We start from the raw sequence: 14,909 nt of genomic DNA, 5'->3' as shown, positions 1-14,909 counted from the left end.
CCAGGGGAGGCACACTCTCCAGGAATGGCCAAAAACAAGAACAGGAAGGTGCAAGCTCCTGCGTGCAGGGTTCCAAACCTGTGTGCAATGTATTCTAAACATTCTCCTACAAGTGCTCTGAAGGAATAAAGAATCACCAACCTTCTCTACAGGCAGTTTTAAAAAAGATTAGATACGGCTGGGCGCGGTGGCTCACGCCTGTAATCCCAGCACTTTGGGAGGCCGAGGCGGGCGGATCATGAGGTCAGGAGATCGAGACCATCCTAGCTAACATGGTGAAACCCCATCTCTACTAAAAATACAAAAAAAAAAAATTAACCGGGTGTGGTGGCGGGCGCCTGTGGTCCCAGCTACTCGGGAGGCTGAGGCAGGAGAATGGCGTGAACCCGGGGTGTGGAGCTTGCAGTGAGCCGAGACTGCGTCACTGCACTCCAACCTGGGCCACAGAGCGAGGCTCCATCTCAAAAAAAAAAAAAAAAATTAGATATTTATAAAACTATGTATTTTAATTGGAGAGAAAATATATTTGCATTAAAGGAAGAAAATAAAATACCACTCAAGGCAAACCACCACTACCACTGGGAATACTTTGATGTTTCCCGAGTTCCCCTTTTATGCATCACATAACCAAATATGTAGCTTTCCAAAAACATGGCACCCTACTATTTATACTATTAACATGCTCTTAGATAGCAACAGAATATGAACATCTCTTCATGCCAATAAGTATTCAAAGACCAGGTCATCTGTTGTGGTGAAACAGTACTCAGCTAAATGGATGCGCCATTATTTATTTGACCAATGTTGTATGCAATGAAGGTTGTCTCTGATTTTTTTTTTTTTTTGAGACAGGGTCTCATTTTGTCACCCAGACTCACTGCACAATCTCAGTTCACTATAACCTCCACCTCCCGGGTTCAAGTGATCCTCCCACTTTGGCCTCCTGAGTAGCTGGGACTACAGGCATGCACCACGATGCCTGGCTAATTTTTGTATTTTCTGTTAGAGACGAGGTTTTGCCATGCTGCCCAGGCTGGTCGTGAACTCGAGCTCAAGCAACTCACCAGCCTCAGCCTCCCAAAGTGCTAGAATTACAGGCGTGAGCCACCGCGCCCTGCTGATTTTGTAATATTGCAATCAATGCTGTGACAAACATCTCTGTAAATAAGTCACTGTGTAGATTCTTAATTACTCTCTTAGGTTAAATTCCTAGAAACAGACTTGCTGGACCAAAAGGTGAGCATCCTAGAATGCTTTCAGTATGAGCCTGCAACGGTGCCTTCTGAACGCTCTTCAGTCATGATGCTCTATGCACTTGAGTTGGTCACATTCACCCGTCAGCAGCAAATACAAAGAAATAGAACCAAACTACCCAAAATCTGGAAAAAAGTAAAGTCTCTGTTGCTTTGGCACAGTCACTGTGTGCTATAGTATGTCTTTCTGGACTTTCATGTGCGTAGATTTTGTCCATGGCTGGAAGCCCAGGGCACACCTCACTGAGTACACTGGATAAAGACATACAAACAACAAACATTCATTGAGTGCTCACCACGTACAACACTGGCTTAAGCACCTCACACGTCTGAACTTTGCTAATCCTCACAACAACCCTATGTGTAGGTATTATCATCACCCCATTTTCCAGAAGAAAAAAACTGAGGCACAGACAGGTTAAGGAACTTGCCCAAAGGACACACACACATGGTAAAGGGCCGGAATGATATCCGAACCTGGGAACTGTGTTCCTGACTCAGTGCTCAGACCCTCAAAAGGACAGATCCATTTGTCCAGTCTGCTGCATGGTCTTTATAAATGATCATTTTTAACGGCTGTATCTTAGAATCAGAATCAGAAAAAATCAAAAAGTTCATAAAAGCTTACGAAACACCTTAAAGACTAGTTATGATGTATTCAGATTTGAGGCAAGAAAAAAAAAACCTACCAAACTCTGGGACTTTCATCACAACTACCATGCAAATAGTAACTTCTATGCAATGCTCAGAAACTTACTTAGAATCATGTCAGTCATCATCACAACTACCCTGCAAATAGTAACTTCTATCCAATGCTCAGAAACTTATTTAGAATCATGTCAACCATCTAAGGAGACCATGCTAAGGCCTTGTAGGATAGTGGCCAGGGTAATAAGTCAGGAAAACTTAAGTGGGACAGTTTCAGCTTAGTCTGGAACAAGAAACTTACCCCTAATACTTAGAAAATAAAACACAGGGATACTATAACCTCCTGTCTTCCACTGCAAAAGCTAAATACTACACAGACATTCTCCTTTTTAAACTACAAAAACACAATTTTAATTATAAAAAAAAAAACTTTTAAACTATAAAAACAGAACTATTTCTGAAAGACAGATAAAAACAATAATAATAAAGGAGCTTAACATTTACTGAGCACTTCCTGTGTGCTACGCCCTGGAGAGCGCTGTCTGCATTAACTGAGTCAACCCTAAAGGAAGTACAATTATCATCCCCACTTTAGAGACATGGAAACTAAGTCACAGAGAAGTTAAATATTTATCTGAGATTACACAGCCAGCAAATGACAGCCAGGACAGGACCACAAGCAGTGTGCCCCCAGAGAGCACAGCTATAAACAGCATGCTAGACTACTCCCCTGTTACAATGTGAGATGAACAGCTTCTGTATAATGAAGCTATAGACTCTTGTGTGTGATCTATTATAGCGAATTCCTAGACTATTCTGAGTCCATACCCAGCTTCCCCCAATCGCTTGGATCGACGCCGCAGAACACTTCTGGTAAAAACAGACTCACAGGATTAGTAAACAAAGCTTAAAACAAAAACAAAACCCCAAACCATTAATGGTATTACAAAAATAAAATCAACAAGTTTGATTGAATCAGGGATCCGAAGGTAAAGACCAAGAGTTTACCTAATGCACAAGGGCTGGAATATCCAGGGATTTCTATATAATCTTGTGGCAAATAACCTGTGTCCTTGAGTGACCTTGAGCAAGTTCGCTTTTCTGGGCCTCTATTTACTTCAGTATTAAAACAAAAGAGCAAAAGCAAAGAGAGGTTGGACTTGTTTAGGATCGTGTCAAACCTCTGGTGTCCCTTTTAGCTCTAAAAATGTTATGATCTTTTAAGCTGGCTCAAATCAAATCTCATTCCGATTTCTAGTTTTCTTTCCCACTTTCTAATTTGCGAAGCTGCCTGGTACCCTCTCCTCTAGGGCAAAATGGCTCCTACTTCCGAGTCTTGCTCGTCCTTTCTTTCCCAATTCCAGTGAGCGTATCTCACTCCCGTACTCCACCCCGACTCCCTACCAAACGGCCTAGTTAAGAGTGGAGGAATGCGGTGGCTCAAGCCTGTAATCCCAGCACTTTGGGAGGCCGAGACGGGTGGATCACGAGGTCAGGAGATCGAGACCATCCTGGCTAACACGGTGAAACCCCGTCTCTACTAAAAATACAAAAAAAAAACTAGCCGGGCGAGGTGGCGGGCGCCTGTAGTCCTAGCTACTCGGGAGGCTGAGGCAGGAGAATGGCGTGAACCTGGGAGGCGGAGCTTGCAGTGAGCTGAGATCCGGCCACTGCACTTCAGCCTGGGCGACAGAGCGAGACTCCGTCTCAAAAAAAAAAAAAAAAAAAAAAAAAAGAGTGGAGGAATGCGATTCACACAGCTAAGTCCCTAAAATAGAGGAAATGTTGTACTCTTCTTCGTGAACGGAAATCTTACTCCGTGCCGAGAAAGAACTGGGAGCCCGCAGCCCCTCTGGTTCACAGTACCCTCTCCCAACCGAAAGTGTTCTGAGTGCAGCGCTGTGTCTTGTTGACAATGACAGCAGCCGTGCTCAGCAGTACCATATGGGATCCACAATTTAGCTCCATTAATGCTCTTAATTTGAAGACATCAAGCCCTAATTACACACTGGGTACTAAAAAGGCAAAACCCTTCCCTGGTGCCAGCTACTTAGTGGTACTCTGTTGCCTTAACAGCTGGTTGAGGTAGATTCAGGCCAAGTCGGGGCCTGTGAGCTCTCTCGGGTGGAAGAGACCAGCTCCCGGAGCAAAAGCAAATGGGAACAATAGACTCTCCTTGCCCACATCAATCCAGCAGTGTGATCCCCTCTAGTTCCAGTGGGTCCCCCATTTTCGTCTAATTCTTGACTTGCCCAGTGGAGTGTGCAAGGGTCGTAGCCATTGCTGAGCCTAAAGAACAGGTTTGCTGGACTCAGGTTCGTCCCGATCTCCACGTGGGGCCACGGTGCTGTCGCTGCACAGGGAGATCAGTGCTCACCTCCTGCTCCATGTTGCCATGCAGCCGTAGGAATTTTAATCGTGTGGAGGCAGATGGCAACTGCCTTGATGCCGGCGCCCCTGAGCTGCTCAGCAGGGTCTGTAGGAAGAGGCTGTAGTGGAACTCCACCAGCTCGCAACTTGAGAAAAAGACAACCATCTTCTGGTCTTTCTCAAACTACATGATACAAAGGGAGGAAAAACCCATATATTTTAAGATTACGTGACGCCAAAATGAGTATTTCTCTAAACTATACAGTCATGCTGACCCCCATTTGGAAATAAAGGTGACTATCTTTGAATTATTTTAAAAAACAAAAACAGTGATACTGCACTCTACAAAGAATGCAGGAGAGGAAAACGACACAACTATCATTTCAAACGGGTTTCCCTTATCTGACAAAAATAAACACACTTCAGAGCACAGCTGGGTGGGGAGCTCCATTCCCTTTATTCATCCAGGGCTTGCCACAGCAACACTACCTGGCTAAGACCCTACACATGCAGAAAATCTTCACCCTGAAGCCCTTCCACTTACTATCTTCTCACGTCAGAGTCATCACAGAAGTCTAGTAAATAAATGCACAAATGCCAGGACTCTTGGAGAAACATGAGCACAAGCCCCTATGTCTGCCTCACATCCAGCTGTTCCCGCCACCTGTGATGTGCCTACTATCAGTCCCAGGAAAGGTATCGAGGACAGATTTCAAGCTGAACATCATGGCTACCACTGACCTCTGATTCTTTACCATAATCCTAAAACTTGACTGAAAGGATGTACATCAAAGTTTACATCCAGAATGCAGACATAAGTTGGAAAACCTCTGATTTTTGGTGTCTTAACTCATTGCTACCAATGGCTTAACACAAGAAAGCAGGCCTTTCTTCCCCAGATCAAGTTGGCACTAGCCCACAGTCCCACCTTGCATTTCTGAAGGATGAAGGCCGCTAGGCAGACAAGCCTCAGTTTGCTGGGAACCACAGTCACGTGCTGCTCGAGACTCTCTGGTATTGCAAAGTTGTCCAGCTCGTCGCCAGTTCGTGGAGGACAGACCTCCCGGACCGCTTTGTCCTTTGGGTTCAACTGGTCATGGCTCTTGTCCAGGACTGAAATACTGACTGGATCATGCAAACTGATATCAGCTAGCCGCGTTACACCTTGGATAAAAGTGAGAAGGGCAAAGCAGACAACAAACACACTGTGAAACTGGTCACAAAAGCATACCCCCTATACACCCCCACCCATGAATGTTAGGACTATGTATGTTACCCCATGGGTATCACCAAGTCCCAGCACTGATCTGCCCTACTGCTAACGTGTGTGTTGCAGGGAGATCTACCAAAACTTCTTCCCACAGCCTAATAACCAATCTGTACCAACGTTCTATAAACACTCACCTATGGAACAGCGTCCAAAAGACAGCAACAGATACTGCGCCCACTTCCACCTCCCAAAAGGGTTCTTTGATCAAGTTATGGTAAACCTTGGATTTCAAAGGTTTCACAAAAGCTTCTTTGCTCTAAGCAGCCCTCTCAGGGCCTTTATTATGTTAATGTGCCCTGAGAATATCCAACGGAGGGATGTGGGGTATTTCTCAAACTTTCTTGACCACAGAATCCCTTTTTCATGAATCATCCCTCAAAATTTAGAACATGGGGAACTGTGAGGGGTCACATGCATGGCATCTGGTACATGCACATCACAAGGTGGCCTAGTAAACCAAGGAAACCAGACACGAGAATGTGAAAGCTGCACTGCTGGTCAATGACTCACTGTGTGGGGTGATTCTGGTAGAGTGATGCAAATTTTCCAAGCCTTCGTGTTCCCACCGATAAAAGAGAGCTAAGAATTTCTATTGCATATGGATGGAAGACAGAGAAGAGCTTCATTGATATATTTTTTAAGTTCAATAGCTCTATAGGAGGAAGAGTGATTACATCAAAAATGCACTCAGATAAGAGGTCATCATCTTCAGTGCAAGGGCCCTGCTTTCTGTGGGCTGCAAGTGCAAAAAAACCTCATGAAACCACCAAGCCAACGGCAGCCAGTCTTTTCTCGTCCTCATCCCTGCCCTTTCTCCCTTTCCCCATGTGCTGGGGAACATATCTGTCTTGGATGACTTGAAGAGTGAAGCTGGGAGTGCTGAACATACAGTTTGAAAAGGCAGTCTTCTAAGGACATCTCCCTCCCTGCCCCTCACCTCCCTGAGGTTGAGAATCACGGCAGCAAACAACCCAGATTAAATCTAGGTCCTTCCTCTTCATTAAGAACAAAGAAGGACCCATCACTTCTTTCCAACTCACCTTCTGTGAGTGTCGCTGATAGTAAGACATTCTGTCGTTTCTGGCATTCAGCGTTTACAGCATTAAGTATCACTGTGATGTCCCTTTCAAAACCCAAATCCAAGATTCTGTGGTTGTAAAAAAAAAAAAAGACATTTTCATCTATATGAAGAGCAAATGTGGTCTAACGGGCCACAGAAGTTGCAACAAGGAGAGCAGAAACAGCCCTTCTCTTCTACCTGTCATCATCCTGGGACGAGGCTCACCTGTCTGCTTCATCAAACACCAACCACCGCAGCCGACTAAAATGAATGTTCTTTGTGGATTTTATATGATCCACCAGGCGTCCAGGAGTTGAGATAAGGATATTTATTCCTTTGCGGAGTCTGTTTAAAATTATATATCATAAAAGAAAGTAAATCAAACAGGGCTACGCCAATAGAAAACACAGGAAAAAGGCAAAAGAGACAGACTCATTTCATGTACAGTACAAACGTGCCATAGCCTGAAATCATGACAAAACATAAAAACTGGGTAGAAAGCTGTGCTTGAGTCTTTCCCCGTACTGTGAGATGCAACTGTTACGATCTGAAATTACATTAAAATCATAAAACCTTAACTTTGAAAGGAATCATAACTACATAATCCAACGCTCTTTATCTGATTCACAAATCCTTTCTAGAACCTTCCAAAGAGATTGTAGTCTAGCCTGTTCTTGAAGGTTTCTGTGCTAGGGAATCTAGTATCTGAGCAAGTTATCCCATGCCAGTGTGCTTCAATTGCTAGGACACTTTTTTCTTATGCTAAGCCCTTTACATAACTTCCATACAACGGGGCTCAAAGCTTTGTCCCATGGGTTATATACAATAAATCTAATTTCTCATTCCCCAAACAACCATTTTCCTATTAGTCCATAGTAATAAAGGCTTCCAATTTTTAGCACATTTTTTGTTCTTTGTAGAGATGGGGTTCTCGCTATGTTGCCTAGGTTGGTCTCAAACTCCTGGTCTTAAGTCATCCTCCTGCCTTGGCCTCCCAAAGTGCTGGGATTACAGGCATGAGCCACTGCACCCAGCCTAGCTGGATATACTTTCCAGCTTCCCTTGCAGTTAAGTATAGTCATGCTTCTGTTTTAGCAATGGGATAAAAGGGTAAAGGCAACATGCCAATCACACAAGCACCTTCAGAGGGACCAGGTATGATTATCTCTGTACCTGCTGGCAAGAAATTAGACGCAATGGTTGGAATGCCTGCAACTATCTAAGACTATGAGGTAACCTTACAAATGGAATCCTTCCATAGTGGCACAAAAAGACAGAGTTTGGTCCCCGACACTGCAGCACCAGGCCAGCCTTGGACTGGCTCTGTCAGATTTCTTAAATGTGGAAGTAAAATAAAACTTGCGTATTGTTTGTGCCACTGTTATTTCTTGTTATTTACAGCTGAGTCGAATCCTAACCAATGCTTTGAGGTTTCAGGTTTCATATTTACTTCTTGGTTACAGACTACATGCATCATTATTGAGTACTGGTTATTAAGCTGTAATACAATAAAAATGTTTTCAAAAGAATGAAGACAATTTGAGATTTACTTGTTGCAACAATTTTCAACTGACACTCATTATAAATTTTAATAAAGAAAGGAATAAACATATTTGGTTGTAAAAAGCAAGTCCCAAAGCATTATATGAGTTAATGATCTTGTTTTTGTAAAACCAAACAACAAAACCCCAAACTCTCAATGTACACAAAAGCGAGTTGCACCCAGGTGGATGTATACTAAACCAGGGATGCTGTAGGACATTGGGTAGGTGGGAGTTAAGAAGGTGACAGCACTGTTACTAGCAACGTCAGAAGGAAACGTGTTTGTAGGTTTAATATTTTAAAAAACAGCACCGTCTAGAGGTGACCGCTCCCCACTGACTCAATCTGTCCCTGTGCACTGGGACTAGGAAGCAGAGCCTGAGACAAAGCTCTCAGCAGGTTTAGAAGGACTCAGCCTTATGGAACAGGAAGGCAGGACAGATTCAAGAAGGAAATAACAACCAACAAACCTCTTCCTACCTGGCCTTTTCTGATTTTCTCTTCTCTCCTCCCATTAACACTCCAGGCACAATCCAGGTGAAAGGCTACAGAAAGACAGCAGACCACAGTCAGTGCAAAGCCCCTTTACTAACATCAGACACTGATTCCAAATTCCCTTTCCTTAAGGCATGAGAGAGAACTGGCGCTTCTCATTGTATAAGGTGTTATTGTGCAGACACAATTCCTAGGCATTGCTACACCCATGTACACTATCAGTAGTAACTTGAATTATAGGTATATAACTAGCTTCTACCACAGTGAGAGAGAAATGTGAGCTTCTTAAATCATTCAAGTAGCTTCCCTGTCTTTCCCCACAGAGCCTGAATTGAAAACACATTTCAGTAAGTCTACTGCCTTTTTTGGGGTTAAAACCCAAGCAACACCTTTCCCTACTCTCCACCCCTAATAAAAGAAAGAATGGATCAATTCATGATCTAATTTGGTGAGCTGGCTGGCTTCGACTCTGAAACCTTCACTCTCCTTTCTAAACAAACCCTACTTGCAGCTAAGTTGCTTTCCACTGGGTCACCGTCAGGGTATACCTGTGCATTTCTCTATGTGGCTTGCTAGTGACTATGATGAACCAATTATAGGACTTTATCCACCAGGAGTCACTGATAATCCAGCTAAGCTAGAAATGGGTGGGTTTAGAGCAGTAAAAACCTATAAATTACCTAGAGAGAGCAGAGATATCCAGGCAAAAGGAAATAATTCTTATCTCTTTAAAAATAAAGAATAGACTGTGGTATACTAAATCCTTCCTCAAAGTCAGGAAGCAAAATAAAATGGAACTCATGGTTTGCCTTACCTTAAGCAGTTTCTGGACAGTGTCAAAGCTTTGTAGAGCCAGCTGTAAAAATTTCAAAAGTTATAGATGATCAACAGGATCCCCTTTTTTTTTTTAAAAAAGACAATGTAATGTGATTAGGATCCAAACTTGGACCTGAAGTTAACATTTAAGAAGAAAAAAAATCCTATACACGGAATCTAATATACCTTGTTCTTAGACTGGTTCTGCAACCTGTCAGTTTGGGCAAAGAGTTATAGACACCACGTCTATTTGTTGGACATACACAAAAATAGTGTTTTGTGCTCCCTCTGCTGGCTCAAATTCCCAGAGTGCCACACAGAGAAGTTCAAGTCTATGCTGCACAAAAATGTAAGGGAATGAACCAAAGTAACCTGAATTTGACTCTCCTTAGAAAGAGAAAGAATATGTATGCGAGGTAAGACAGAATAGTGATGCAACAGGGTAGCCTCCGGGAACTTCACTCTAAAGGTGCCATGACTGTATTCTACAACTGTCCCAGGGTATGTGAAGCCCGGGAGATGATGGTCACTCCTCAAGTTTACATCAATAAAACAAAAGCAAACCAACAGCTCCACTGGAGAACAAAGCAAGTGAAAATTAAAGTAGGCTACAACCATTAACAACCTTCAAATATGCCTCGTACAGAATCCCGTTCTTAAAGGATGTATATACAGTTTCCACATATTTAGTATTCATGAAGCATCCTAGAGAAGTTGCAAGTTTGCTGCTGTAAAAATTTTAATAGCTTCTGTGCCTGCTCCTTCATTGGACTGAGCTGATAGGGGACTGCAGGCTGTATAAAAGGCTGACTTCAAATCATCTCTGTGATCAATTCTCTGTAAGGAAGTGATCAGCATTTGATATAGAAACCAGATACCCTAATCCGAAGTTGCCACTGTGGGCAAATAAAATAGATTAGATAGAATAGAGTTCCACCAAGAAAGAAAAAAAATATTGAAAAGTTTAACTTTTAGGAACAAGTAACATTTTTGGTAGCAGTAGCTTCTTAAAAAAATTAAAGGTTCATTTTCAGAGCCAACTGCTTTTGGCTTTGAATTAAGTTGCTTAAAAAAAAAGAAGCCTACAAAAATGCAAGGTTTTTTTTTTTTAAGCAACTTAATTCAAAACACGACTAAACAGACATTTAATAGTGTCATTGGTTTCTAGACAATAGGAAAATACTTTTCCATGCTTATGATTCTCGGAGACTACTTGAATTTTTCTCCTTGACAAGAACCAGAAGGATGGCTTCCAGGCAAATGGAACTGGTGTGCAGTGGCTTGTGCAGTAGGGAGAAAAATGGTAAAACCACTTTTAAATTCAAAGGGACATTAGTGAAAGCATGTGCTTAAAACTTGCCCCAAAAGGGAGCCTGCTTACCTCTCTCGTTGGTACGAGCACCAGGGCATAGGGGCCATCACTGCGCTGTTGACACACAGGAAAGAAATGCCATGAGCAGGATAAATAAAGGCAGACTCCAAATGGACAGGACACGGGGTGGCCGGTTGTAGAACATCAGAAGCACTCTCGATGAAGAAAGGGACAAAATAAGGTTGCCACTGATGTGGTTTGGCTATGCACCTACCCACATTTCAACTTGCATTGTATCTCCCAGAATTCCCACGTTTTAGGACGGAGGGCAGGGGGGCAGGGCGGGAGGTGGTAATTGAATTATGGGGGTCGGTTATTCTCGTGATATAATGAGTAAGGCTCAAGAGATCTGATGGGTTTATCAGGGGTTTCCGCTTTTGCTTCTTCCTCATTCTATTTTGCTGCTGCCATGTAACAAATGCCTTTCGGCCAGGCGCTCAAGCCTGTAATCCCAGCACTTTGGGAGGCCGAGATGGGCGGATCACGAAGTTAGGAGATCCAGACCATCCTGGCTAACACGGTGAAACCCCGTCTCTACTAAAAAATACAAAAAACTAGTCGGGCGAGGTAGCGGGCGCCTGTAGTCCGAGCTACTCGGGAGGCTGAGGCAGGAGAATGGCGTAAACCCGGGAGGCGGAGCTTGCAGTGAGCTGAGATCCGGCCACTGCACTCCAGCCTGGGCGACTGAGCGAGACTCCGTCTCAAGAAAAACAAACCCCTTTCGTCCTCTGCCATGATTAGGAGACCTCCCCCAGCCATGTGGAACTGTAAGTCAGATTAAACCTCCTTTTCTTCCCAGTCTCAGGTATGTCTGTATCAGCAGCGTAAAAATGGAGTAATACACCCAACTAACCCCATTATTCTAGAATACTGTTCTAAAGATCCTGGCCCAAACAATCTGACAAGAGAAAGAAATATGATGTATAAAATTAGAAAATAGGAGACAAAATTATTGTTAGCAGATGATGTTATTTTATCTTAGAAAAAAAAAACCGTAAGAGAATTAAAAATCTATTACAAACAAGATAATTTTGTCAAGCAGCTGAATGCAAAATTAAAATATAAAATCAATAACCATCCAGGGGCAGTGGCTCACGCCTGCAATCCCAGCACTTTGGGAGGCCAAGGCGGGCGGATCACTTGAGGTCAGCAGTTCAAGACCAGCCTGACCAACATGGTGAAACCCCGTCTCTACTAAAAACACAAAAATAAGCTGGGCATGGTGGTGGGTGCCTGTAAACCCAGCTCTTAAGGAGGCTGAGGCAGAAGAATCACTTGAACCCAGGAGGTGGAGGTTGCAGTGGGCCAAGATCATGCCATAGAACTCCAGCCTGGGCAACAAATGCAAAACTCAGTCTCAAATAATAATAATAATAATAATAATTATTATTATTATTCAGTAGCCTTCCAATATAAAAAGTTAATAGCAACAAAAAATACGAAAAGAATAAGCTTAGCAAAAAATACACAAAATCTATATGAAGAAAATTTTAAAACATCTCTGAGGGGCATAAAGTAAATTTTGAATAAACGGAAAGATATACCCTATTTCCGGATAAGAAGATGCAATAGTACATATAAGCTAATTCTCTCTAAATCAGTCCATAAATGTAATGTAATTCTAACAAAAATGCCACAAATACATGTATATATAAAATATCATATATAACCAAACCTGATTTGAAAGTTCATATGGAAAAATAAATGTACATAAATAACCAAGACATTTATGAAAAACATATCAGATGTTAAAATAATTTAAAGCTGCAGCAATTACAAATAATGATACTGGCACATGAATAGAGATTATAATGGTAAATAGAGTTGAGAATAGAATCAAATAGATACCAAAATTTAGAAAATAATATAAGGACCATTTTATATCAGCAAGAAAAAGATGGTTTAATTCAAAAGTCCTGTGAGAAAAAAATAAAGTTAGGAAAACAAAGCTGGAATTAAGTTGTCCTTTTAATAGATGACATAAAACTCAGAAACCTTAAAAGAAAACACCAATAAATTTTATTACCTAAAAATTTTAAATTTCAGAATGAAAAATAAAGCCTAAACAAAACCAAGAGTCAAATGATAACCTGGGGGGAAAATATGCCACACCTGAGAGAAATAGCTAATTTCCTTAATTTATAGATTTTTAAAAGCCCTGTAATTCAGTTTTTAAAAAAAGACCAATTTGGTCAGGCACAGTGGCTCACACCTGTAACCCCAGCACTTTGGGTGGCTGAGGTGGGTGGATCACTTGAGGTCAGGGGTTAGAGACCAGCCTGGCCAACACGGTGAAACCCTGTCTCTACAGAAATACAAAAAAGATTAGCCAGGCGTGGTGGCGCATGCCTGTAATCCCAGCTACTCAGGAGGCTGAGACAGGAGAATCTCTTGAACCCAGGAGGCGGAGGTTGCAGTGAGCTGAGATCATGCCACTGCACTCCAGCCTGGGCGAGACAGCAAGACTTCATCTCAAAACAAAACAAAACAAAAAAAACAATTCAAATAGAAAAATGAACAAAGCGCCGGATGTTGTGGCTCATGCCTGTAATCCCAGCACTATGGGAGGCCAAGGCGGGCAGATCACTTGAGGTCAGAAGTTCAAGTCCAGCCTGGCCAACATGGTAAAACCCTGTCTCTACTAAAAATACAAATACCTGTAATCCCAGCTACTCAGGAGGCTGAGGCAGGAGAATCTCTTGAACCCTGGAGGTGGAGGTTGCAGTGAGCCAAGACTGCATCACTCCACTGCAGCCTGGGTGACAGAGCAAGACTCTGTCTCAAAAAAAAAAAAAAAAAAAAGAAGAAGAAGAAACAGAAAGCAGCTGAGAGCACTGGAGGGCATGGGAAAACTGGACCTTCTACACAGCTGCTGGAGGGCACACTGGCATATTCCCTTTCAAGTTTAATGTTGGCATTACCTACTAAAATAAAAATGCAAATTCCACTTACAGAAAGTTCTCCTACAGAGCATATGTGTGCATAAAGAGGTTGTAGAATATTTTACAGACTGTAGAGTATTTAAGTGGCCTTGTTTGTAGCAAAATACTGAATATAATATAAATTCCACCATCCAATAAGAGAATGAGTAATTCACAGTACATACATATATACAATGAAATGCCAGGCAGTCTTCAAAAAGAACAAGGTAGCCCAATATGGTGCTAATTAAGGAGCCCAAAACACATCAAAGGAACCAAAGCAAAGCACAGAACATCCTGCATAACAAAACAACCACTCATTATCAAACCAAGCAAAACAGAAAAAACACTTCGCAAAAAAGTGGTAAGAGGAATTACACATACTCATATTTGCTTGATAGGCACAAATTTCCCTGGGAGGATATACAAGAGGCTAATAACCACCATGGCATCTTGAGAAGCAAACTGTGCCACTAGGGCAAAGTGGGAATAGATGACTTTACTTTTCACTATATATATATTTTTTTGGTACCCTTCAAAATTGTTAAAACACATATGGTACGTTATATTTAAAAAGTATTAATAAAAAAATAGAAGAAACCAAAGTAATCCGAAAAAGGCCCCTAAGCCAACGGTGCCTTGCACATCCAAAGTGCTCAAAGACACTGAATGAATGAAACAAAACAATGTTAGTGCCAAAGCTAAGCACAGAGCTAACAGCAAATTCAATTACAAGTATGGTTTTCATGTTTTGCATAAGAAACATTTACCCAAAAGAAGAAAAGGATTTGGAATTCAAACCAGAGTCGTCTGTACTCAACATCGACTTTGTGAGACTACACTGAACACAAGCTAGGAATGGTAAATATGCTAGTACAACAGTAGCAATGTGCCATCGTGTGACGTTAGGAAATTCTGACATTTCAAAAGGTGTTACTACATAGAGAAGAAGAAAGAAAAATCAATTCCTCGCAGGGCACAAGTAAGTGAGGGAGGATGGATATGATGCTAAAAAAAAAAAAAAAATCAGAGCCAAAATAACTGAAGAGCGTGGACACAGAAAAGCAGTCCGTTCTCATGCCATCACCAAAGTAATTTAAGAATCTGTTGGGTGCCTTAAATTTGCTGTGCCCTCCAGATAAATTTTTTACAGGTCAAATCA

At 42.1% G+C, this 14,909-nt stretch overlaps 2 protein-coding genes across 8 annotated transcripts in view; one reads left to right on the top strand and one right to left on the bottom strand.

The window, feature by feature from the left end:
• The window catches only part of GTF3C5 (general transcription factor IIIC subunit 5), an 870,547-nt gene that overhangs the window by 443,586 nt on the left and 412,052 nt on the right, over window positions 1-14,909 (top strand). The gene's annotated exons all lie outside the window — the stretch shown is intronic.
• DDX31 (DEAD-box helicase 31) overlaps window positions 1-14,909 on the bottom strand; it is a 136,556-nt gene that overhangs the window by 108,043 nt on the left and 13,604 nt on the right. For 6 of the 7 annotated variants that reach the window (XM_050759875.1, XM_050759876.1, XM_050759879.1 and 3 more), the window contains 7 exons: window positions 10,836-10,880; window positions 9,453-9,494; window positions 8,624-8,688; window positions 6,827-6,946; window positions 6,582-6,688; window positions 5,200-5,435; window positions 4,279-4,455 (listed from right to left, as the gene is read on the bottom strand). In XM_050759875.1, the coding sequence (XP_050615832.1) occupies window positions 4,279-4,455; window positions 5,200-5,435; window positions 6,582-6,688; window positions 6,827-6,946; window positions 8,624-8,688; window positions 9,453-9,494; window positions 10,836-10,880 (792 nt within the window). The remainder of the gene's footprint in view (window positions 1-4,278; window positions 4,456-5,199; window positions 5,436-6,581; window positions 6,689-6,826; window positions 6,947-8,623; window positions 8,689-9,452; window positions 9,495-10,835; window positions 10,881-14,909) is intronic. The other variant, XM_050759873.1, reaches the window with a different exon arrangement.

The sequence above is a fragment of the Macaca thibetana genome, chromosome 15, assembly GCF_024542745.1.
Source record: "Macaca thibetana thibetana isolate TM-01 chromosome 15, ASM2454274v1, whole genome shotgun sequence".
Lineage (NCBI taxonomy): Eukaryota > Metazoa > Chordata > Mammalia > Primates > Cercopithecidae > Macaca > Macaca thibetana.
The sequence above is the reverse complement of the archived record's forward strand: the minus strand, read 5'-3'. Positions and strand labels throughout refer to the sequence as shown.